The 9,613-nt window shown below is 53.6% G+C and overlaps 1 protein-coding gene across 2 annotated transcripts; it reads right to left on the bottom strand.

The window, feature by feature from the left end:
- Positions 1-797: 797 nt before the first annotated feature.
- On the bottom strand, positions 798-8,848 carry AMDHD2 (amidohydrolase domain containing 2). 2 transcript variants are annotated; one of them, XM_005522779.3, is made up of 11 exons: positions 8,444-8,848; positions 7,728-7,864; positions 6,911-7,050; positions 6,510-6,564; positions 5,882-6,094; positions 4,756-4,844; positions 3,669-3,813; positions 3,310-3,417; positions 2,547-2,615; positions 2,003-2,104; positions 798-1,634 (listed from the first exon to the last, which is right to left on the bottom strand). In XM_005522779.3, the coding sequence occupies exons 1-11, from the start codon at positions 8,524-8,526 to the stop codon at positions 1,546-1,548; spliced, it is 1,230 nt and encodes a 409-aa protein (XP_005522836.1). In that variant the 5' UTR covers positions 8,527-8,848; the 3' UTR covers positions 798-1,545. The 2 variants fall into 2 exon arrangements, with proteins under 2 accessions (XP_005522836.1, XP_087920301.1); XM_088064175.1 differs by lacking the exon at positions 3,310-3,417.
- Positions 8,849-9,613: the final 765 nt, after the last annotated feature.

Raw genomic sequence — 9,613 nt, forward strand, 5'->3', positions numbered from 1 at the left:
TTTTGATTATTTAATTTTGTAAATAAAAATCTAGACACCTTGTTTCACGGGCATTTTTTTCCCCCTTGGATTGTTTCCAACAACAGCCAGAAGATCCCCATGAGGTCAGTACTGCAGCAGCACAGCACGTCACAGCACAGGATTTTGTGTCTCTCAAATGCTTCAAACCATGGAGGTTATAATTTCTCTTGACATTGACAGCTGATGTTAGAAATTCTCCAAGGCTGACAGAAGGGCTCTAAAGTGCTGGGAAAGCACTTCCAAATGTTGCTGGTAAAGATTATAAAATGGTACTGAAAAAATCGGTACACTTTTGCCAATCGCAACCAGACTTCAGTCTGCCTTACAGTCTCCACCCTCGCTGAGACTTAGCCGTTGTCTGAGCCCTCCCTTCATTACAAAAACCACCTCAGTGGTTTGAGCCTTTTCCAAGGTTGTCTTGAGACTTTATCTCGAGGCTTATGGTTGAGTCAGGTCGAAATCAGCATCAGTCCTCACATACGTCCATGTGTCAGAAAAAAGTCTGACAGTCAAGTATTGGAGAAGATAATGAGCACAAAATAATGAGCTATCATATCTGTCTTGAAAGGCCAGAATCCCACCGCAGTTTTCCTCTCCCTCAGTACCTGAGCTGGACTGAGGGCTCATGAGCCTATCACCACCAGTCTGGATGCATCCCCTAAAGCAAAAGCTCCCCATGCACGGCCTAAGGAATGCACAAACCCATCAGGTAATGCAAAGGCTCTTCTTGGTATGGCTGGCACAGCCTGCAGAACCCATCCAGACAGAGCAAGGAGTGAAAGGAACATTGTTTTATGTGGCAGGACGCTGTTCATATCTCCAGCTCTGTGGACTCAATGCCCATGCAGGGAAAAGGCACAAAGGACCAGTGCTGCCTTGGTATTCCTGGGTTTGATCTCTGCCCTGAGGATTCAGCCCCAAAAGGACACCGAGTCAGCAAGCTGTGGCAGCCTTGCTCTGAGGACACACAACAGAAGGGCTGTCAGGAGATCTGAATGTGATCCTCAGCTCCTGATACAACAGAAACCTTGTCACGAGAAGAGCTGTGAACTGAGCTGGTGGAAGCTGATGTCTAACAAGTCATGGCTTCCTGGGAGCAAAGCAAACAGCAGGCAGAGGAATGGGAATGGCTTGAACCTGCCTCAGATGCAGAGCAGGTTAGTGTGTGCTGTATAAACCATGCAAAGGCTGGGACAGTTCCTCTCTGCTGTCAGATGGTGGCAGGAGCACCTGTCTGGGGGCAGGACAGCTGTGCAGTCCTGTAGGTCACTCTAGGACTGGCATTCCTTGCCAGCACAGAGCTGCCTTCTTTCCCCATGCCACCAACTGAGCACCAACAAATTCGTGACAGGCATGGCTGTAACTGGAAGCTGGAAAATGCAACGCTTTGGTATGAGGCTCCTTTGATGGAGTTGCAGTAAGGAATTGGGAGGAAAAAAAAAACAAAAGAGAGAAGTGGAGTGGTTGCCAGAGCTGCTAACCACAGTGCCAGGGAGCCTTGGAGGACACTGGGACAGCCCAGCGTCACATGCCCGACACATCCTGTCGCCAGACTTCCTCGCCGGCAATGTATGTGGCTTGCACATACAGGCTGTCATTCAGCATTAGGAAATCTGTGTTAGACAAGAGAGAAAGAAAGCAGCTGTCAGAATGGAGCTGCTGGAGGTGGCTGGGGAGAGCTGAACTCAGTAGGGAAGGGCTTCTCCCCACCCTAGGATGGCACTGCAGTGCAATCCTGGCAATGGCAGCTCTGCTTTTTGCTTGGCTGAGATGTGGGGGGCACGCCAAAGGGTTTCCCAAACACCACCAGCATCCAAGGGAAAAACCACTGGAGCAAAAGCCCAGGTGGAGCAAGTCACCCTGCAGCTCCCACTGAAATGGAATGAGCACGTGCTTACAGCAGCCCCTGCTTTACTCCAGCACTTATGAGCTCTGACACCATTGTCTCCATAACCAGTACATGCTGTGCCCACACCAGTACCTGCATCGGAGTCATAATTCAGTGTCCCCTTTTTATGTTCAATCCCCAGGAGCTGAGCGGGATGCAGAGATGCCGCCTCCAACGCGGTCTCTGCCGAGCACCCTTGGACAGAGAATTGGGGAGACGTTAGGGCAGCCACAGCCCTGTTGCCAGAGCAGCCCAAATCCCCCGGGACAAGGCAACTGTCAACCAGGCAGTTGACAGACCCTAGCTGGAACACCCTCAGCACAGCCAGCTGGAGCTGGGAATGGAAATATCCCTACAGGAGAGAGCAGGCATAGGAAGACTGAATACATAGGGTATGGAGAAGAGAAAAACATTCACTTTAGTGAGGAAGAAGCAGGAGAGTTCACCTCTCATTAATTCTATGGGTTAAAATGAAACTTCCCCTCAAAAAGGGGCTCATCTGAGGGCACTGATCCCAGCCCCTGCCTTGCTTCAGGTGAGAGCAAAAGTTCCTGTTGGAATGGACACATCTGGCAAAAGCAAGACCTCCTCCCATGTCAACATAGGGAGTAGCAGCTTGTGGACAAGGCTCTCTTACCTGTGGCTTCTTGGAAGTGTCGCACACAGGTGTCCATGGTCGCCACACTGCCACTCAGGGTCTTTGTGCCTGGGCGAGAAACAGGATGGCACTGAGCAGTGCCCATAGATCACAGCAAGAAGCAGGGCACTAGGGAAGCATAATGGGACCAGAAGTGCAGAAGTCCTGGGTGGCAGGAGGAGCAAGCTGAAGGGCCTGCAGGCACTTCCTGCTGGAGGACAGGAAGAAGTACGTGGGTGTAACCCCCAGCTCCACTATCAGACCAGCTGGACTGGGTGAAACCAGCTCACAATACAAGCATCTGCTACCAGAGGATGGGAATGGAGAAAGGAATGCTCCTTCTCTGAAATACCTTTCCAGTCGTCATCTCCTTGGGAATTTGAAACTAAGGTGATTTAGCTAGCAAGAAGTGGTAGTGTTATAATAAAGAAAAGGGACAATAAATATCTCTAAGATTTCTCTGTCCTTACTGACACCCTGAACCTCTGGCACCCTTGACACTGGGCAATGAGGCTTTCAAAGGTGTTGCAGACAGCTACAACTGGACAGATTCCTCCACGAGGGTGGCACACATCTCCTCTTTACCAGGAGTTTCAATATCCCTATGGCCAAGTCACTGCAGATCCACCAGGCATGAAAACCCAAGAGAACAGCACAAATGCTGCCACACGCCAACAGGGACAGCAAGGTATGCTCAGCTCCTCAGAAATGGTGCCAGTGGCAGCACTGTCCCCAGCTCTTCAGCAAGAGGGACAGCACTTGCCTGCGATGTAGGTGTTCAGCCCATCGATCTCCACCACCTGCTGACCCAGCGTGTGCCGACCTGGTGCCAGCCCCATGCCAGCCATCGCATCTGTCACCAGCACCAGCCCTGAAGAACACAAGGAAAGGGGCCCTGTCAACGCTGCATCTGATTTTGCTGAGGCTCCAAGCGCTGTGCCCTGTTGACCCTACCAGAGAGAGACCACATGTCTCCACCCACCTCCCACCAAAGCAAGAGGACTGAGGGATCAGCACATGTGGCTGTGACCTTCCAGACAGCAAGGGCAGCATGAATGTCTTCTGGGAGATGGTGCAGTGCTCAGAGTGGCTGGTGACACTGTGGGGACTGCCATAGCTCACCTTTGGGGTGGGCTCGGTGGGCGATGCGCAGGGCAGCAGGGTTGGTGTGGATGCCATCAGAAATCATGCCGTAGAAGACCCTCCGCCCAGCAGGAATCTTGTCACTTGTCAGCAGCCCCACAATTCCAGGGTCACGGTGGTGGAACTGCTCAAGGGGAGAGAGGTGACAAGCTGTGGAGGATCACCAGGATGCACTGGCTGCAGGGGATGCAGCTGCCGTCTCTATCACACAGTGCCTAGCAGCTTTACCAGCCAAACCTGGGCATTGCTTCCAATCACAGAATGGTTTGCAAGGGACCATAAATTACCTTGTCCCAACCCCTGCCATGGGTGGTGACACCTTCCACTATCCCAGCATGCTCCAATCCCCATTCAACTGACCTTGAATGCTTCCAGGGATGGGACAGCCACAGCTCCTCTAGGCAACCTGTGCTAGGTTCTCAGTACTCTCACAGCCAAGAATTTCTTCCCAGTATTCCAACTAACCCTGCCCTCCAGCAGTGAGAAGACATTCTTCCTTGGCCTGCCACTTTACACCCTTGTCCAAAGAATTTCTCCAGCTCTCCTGGAGCCCCTTTAGGCTCTGAGGTCTCCCTGGAGCCTTCTCTTATCCAGGTGAGCACCCCCACCTCTCCCAGCCTGGCTCCAGAGCAGAGGGGCTTAAGCCCTTGGAGGAATTCCATGGCCGCCTCTATATTCTCTCCAGCAGCTCCACCTCCTTCTGATGTTTGCCCTAGGGCTGGAAGCAGCTCTGCAGGTGGAGTCTCACTTGAGTGGGGCAGAATCCCCCCCTACCCTGCTGCCGACACACAGGAGGGGGTCTGGGTGCACACAGCAAGGGCATGTTCAACTCTCACCCACCAACACTTCCTAGTCCTTCCGGGTGATGAACTCCAAAAGTTCTGCTACAGCCTTGAATCTCAGATCCAGCAGTAGGAATGTGAAGCCAAAAAGCAGGATGTTCAATGCCAGAACCTCATTGCTAAGCATGGTACAAAACCAGCTGGGGAGAACACAGACCCATGGGGAGTGGGAGAGAAAGCCCAAAAGCAGTCTTGGAGCAGGGCAGGTGCCTCTGGGGACTCACCGGCAGCATGGCATTGAAGAGGTGAGTGATGAAGGTTGCTCCGTGCTGCACAGCCTCCTCAGCCTGGGACAGATTAGCCACTGAGTGACCTGGGAACACAGACCAATGCCTGATTCCTCTGCCCATCTCTCCACTGATTTCTCTACAGAAGCAAAGACATGCCATCACTGGACTATGCTCTAATGCCACCCTGGCCTGAGCTCTGAGGTGCAGCCTTGACACAGATTTGTCTGGTCATGACCTGGGGGGGGACTCTGAGGGTGGGTATTTCATCTGAACTCCTTCAGTGTTCACATCACAGCTGTCACAAATGCTATCTTGCTCACAGCATGTTGTCTTCAGGCTGGGTTTGAGGTCCAATGACACACTTTGCTGGACTCAGAAACTTAAATGATTTGTAGAGAGGTATCAGAGGATACCCTCACAACAGTGGGGACTTTGCCAGGTAAGCATATGGGAATTAAACTATCCAGAAATACAGTTTCCCCAACAGGACAGCAGCTCTGTAGGCTAGCCTTGTCTTTCTGGAGTTCATTATCTGTGAGATAAGAGACAGTCTGTTGTATGAAAGCCCTTTGCACTTGAGGTTTAATTTCACCCTGAATAACTTCCCCCCACTTTTATTTTTTTTTTTTAATAAAAAAGGACTTCTTAAGTGATCCGAGACAAAGAAGAGTTTGTGAAGCAAAGGAAAAGAAAAACACAGCCAGTTTTAAGTCAGAGGCCAGAGAGATGTTGGAGGAAGAAGGTCCTAAGGCATTTCCAGTTGAAAAACAGAGTTATCAAACTAACAGTAACCTTTGGAAAATTATTTCACCTGTGGAACTTCAGAGTTTGAACCCTTCCACATCATCAAGCATCCAACTAAGACTGCCATTCTTCCCTGTATTAGAACAGCACCTTGTGTTTACTGCAGGAGCTCCTCAGTCAATACAAACTTTGGCCCTTGCCATGACAGATTGACAACATTGAGGTCCCCATTTGTGACAGGTCTGTCATCTCCATACAGGCCAGACAAAAGAGAATCCCACACCGTCCACTTGGACTAAGACACTGTTAGAGATGCCACAGCCCCAATGGAGGGGTGGCCAGAGGCCCCCTAAGACCTGGGTGCCCCAGCCCTTACCCAGGGAGACGCAGATACCCCGCTTGGTGAGCTCCCGGATCACCTCACTGCTCCTCTTCATTTCAGGGGCCAGGGTCACTATCTGGACACAGTCCAGGGAGCCGTAGGTAGCAAGCAGGTCCTGGAAGGCACCTGCCTCAAAGGTGCGGAGGCAGTGCTCTGGGTGGGCACCCTTCTTCTCCTTGCTGATGAATGGCCCTTCCAGGTGGGCTCCTGTCCAAACAGGAACAAAGAACCATGACCCTTCCTCTTCCTGACAAGGACCAAGAAACCTACTGTGTCTACTCTGCTCCAGTCACACTCTTGCCATTTTTCTGCAGCAAAACACATGGCTCAGGCAACTGTGAGCTCAGCACAGTGAAGATGCAGTGCTAGCCCCTGGCCAAGCCAAGATACCCTACTGCCATTGCCCCAGGAGCCCTCAATGGAGCTGGAGCAGTGTGTGTACAATGACAGAAAGTATAGCAAAGGCCAGGCACAGCCTGAGGGACAAGGTCTGTGCTCCTCTGTGCATCCCTCCCACTGAAAGTTCCAGCCCCTGTCTGTGCTCTGTAACTTCTTTCACTTCAACTGTGAACAAGATAATTTCCGACAAACAGTAGTACCACAGAGGGACAAATCCACTTACCCAGGATTCCTGCTCCATGGCCTCCACCGTTTCTTACACTGATCTGAGGGAGAACCTAGAGAAAGGGGTTCATCAGACATAGCAACCCAGACACAGCCCCCCAGTCTGCCAAATCAGACCCAAATGTCAGGCCCGCAGGGAGATTTGTAGCTGGAGCACTTGAGACCATCACAGCCCACAAAGGAAAAGCTATGTCCAAGCCTTGGTATACAGAGCTCACTCGGGAGACATGGCTGTCTCAGCATTCTAAAGGCTGAGGGCAAGAAACCCAGGGTAGAGTCCAGCTCCTCATGCCGACAGCTTTTCTGTCCTGGGCTATCCCAGGGCTGGCCCACCCTCCTTCTGATACCAACCTCAATCCCTGATCACCCTGCAGATGGGAGGGGAGAAGACCCCCTTACCTGGTGGTACACAGATGGAGGAGAGGTCACCAGGGTGGGACAGAAAGAGGTCACTCCATGGGAGAGGATTTTCTGGCTGACCAGGTCAATACCTGATTTGAAGTCATCTGTTGCCAGAGAGAAGTCCACCCCAAAGCCTCCTGCACCACAAACAAAACAGGAGTGAAAACTGCAGCTTCCCCAGTGGGTGTGTTCCATCCAGGAACACCAAAGAAAGACTTTGTGCGACTGGAGGGAAATATTCCATTTGTAGGGTGCTGACACAGAGGGCTCCACCAGCACTTCTGTCCTACATTCCAAGGTTCCACAAGTACAAATCTCACCTTCACTGCCACCCTGAAGTGCTCTTCCCCACAGCATCCCAGTGTTCTGCAAGCACAACCTTTTTATTTTGATGCAGGGCAAAATGTTACAATTCCCAGCTGAAAAGGGATCTGACTTCCAACTTTAGCTACCATAGAACAAGCCCCTATTTCCTTCTGAAGAGAGCTACTGCAGTTAATTGTTATTGTTCCCTTGGGAAGTCTTGCCCTCTCCTCCCACGTCCTGGAAAGGGTAGGGCAGGCATCCTGCCAGCACAGGATAAAATATAGATAAAAATTAGTTCAGTGGAAACTCTCACCTGGCCAAAGGGGATCACTTGCACGACAGCAGCAACCACAGGCAAAGTTGCTCTTTGCCATTGGTTGGGTGACTCACACCTGCCTTGAGCAGCTGAAACATGGTCATGGGCAGGACACCTGCAGTGGGGCTGGGGGTCAGGGATGGACAAACCCGGGACACCCCCAGTCCGTGAGTGCATGTAGCTTCACTGTACCATTGATCTGGACATCGATGAAACCTGGGGCGATGATGCTGTCCTTGCAGTCCAGCTGGACATCAGCAGAGCCTTTCTCGTCAAAGAAGAGTTTCTCTGGGTTGAGGATCTTCCCCTCTCGTACCCACAGGTCCTCCCTGGAGGGACAGTCACACACACCAAGCTCTGGTGCCATCTGCAGCACCTGGAGCAGATTGCCGTGCCCCAGTGACAGTGATCCTGGGCAGAGTGGATCCCACCAGCACCTCCTGCCAGGGCCTCTGCGATGTCTGCCATAGCACAGCTGCTCTTCGGGACACAGCGACCCTCTCTGCCTGGCTCTACAAAACTCATGGGAACAGGATTTTCATGGGCTGCCCCTCAAAGGTGGTGATGATAGCCAAAGTGCCAGAGAGCTGGCAGAGAGACAAAACGGCAGGGACCGTGCACCACACCCGTCCCATCTTCCCTCCAAAACCCGACACGGGATGGTGGGAGCGCGGCGGGGTGAGGACCAACAGACAGTGCACAGGGGGAACTGGCGACCGTCCCACGGCACTGCAGGTGTCAGGTCAGGTCGGCAGCCCGTCTGGGAGCCCCCACACCCTTGGTACCCCCGCAGCCTTGGTGCCCACGGACGATGTCCCCGGACAGCCCTGGTACCGCCAGACATCACGGTATCCCCAACAGCCCTGGTACCCCCAGCCACTCCGGTAGCGCCGGTACCCCCGCCTCACCTCTGGAGCTGGTGGTCCCTCAGGATGCGGCAGTTGGTGAATTGGACAATGGGCGCGTCCGAGACGGATTTGTTGGACGGCATCGCGGGGCAGCGGGAGCCGGCGGGAACCGCGAACCCCGCGGTGGCCGGCGCAGAGGGCGGGAAGCGGGCGTGGCGAAGCAAGGCCAGGCCGCGGCTCCGGTGCGAGCCGCTGCCGCGGGACTGGGTAGCCGGTGAGGGGCGGAGGCACCGAAGCACCGCCCCGGGGGCAAGCGGAGGGTGAGCTCCCTCCGGTGCCCAGCGCTCTGAGCCAACGCTGTAAGAAACAAGCCCCGCGGGGCCGTGCGACCGAGCCCCACTGCTGTGCCCGATGAGCGCCGAGTCCGCGGCGCTGTCCCCACGCCGGGGGCACCGGGACCCGGGGGCGCGGCCTCGGCGATGCCCCGCCCTGCAGCACCGCCTGCTCCTGGTCACGTGAGCACGCTCGGCACGTGCCGGGATTCCCCACCCGTCCTGCGGCACGTGACCAGCCCTGAGGTGCCGCCATCACGGGAAGGGCTCCGCCATCTTGAGAAGGTCGGCGGCAGAAACCCTCCTCGTGAGACCCCATCCTGAACCCCCATCTCGAGACCCCTTTGTGAGATCCTATCCTGAACCCCATCGTGAGACCCCATTGTGAAACCTCATCATAAGACCCCATCCTGAACTCCATCATGAGACCTCATGCTGAGACCCCCATCGTGACACCACTAGCCCCCGTGTACCCGAGGGAAGCTGACGAGATGTGGCTCCACCTAGCAACTGTGGGCTCTGGCACATGAGCCACATGATGAATTTCTCCCAGGAAAGCAAAATGATGGGGAATGCAATTGTCAATGAATGTAATATCCCTGTCTGGCCTGCCATTCGATTTTAATTAGGTTTTGAGCTGCGCTTAATAGTTCTATGATGTCAGTTTTTGTCCACATTACAAGCTGCTTCTATGGTCAGCAGGATGCTGGGAAAGGGGCCTGAAAGGGAGAGATGGGAATGATGCTGGTTGAGGCTGGGAAACTGTTTAGGGAATTTGAGGCTAAGAATGGTTTCAGGTCACAGAGATGTTCGAAAGACTGGAGCCCCTCTGCTCTGGAGCCAGACTGGTAGAGCTGGGGTGGGGGGGGGGGTGTTCACCTGGAGAAGGCTCCATGGA

The sequence above is a fragment of the Pseudopodoces humilis genome, chromosome 18, assembly GCF_049639895.1.
Source record: "Pseudopodoces humilis isolate 2021_Gansu_Grassland_sample_001 chromosome 18, ASM4963989v1, whole genome shotgun sequence".
Lineage (NCBI taxonomy): Eukaryota > Metazoa > Chordata > Aves > Passeriformes > Paridae > Pseudopodoces > Pseudopodoces humilis.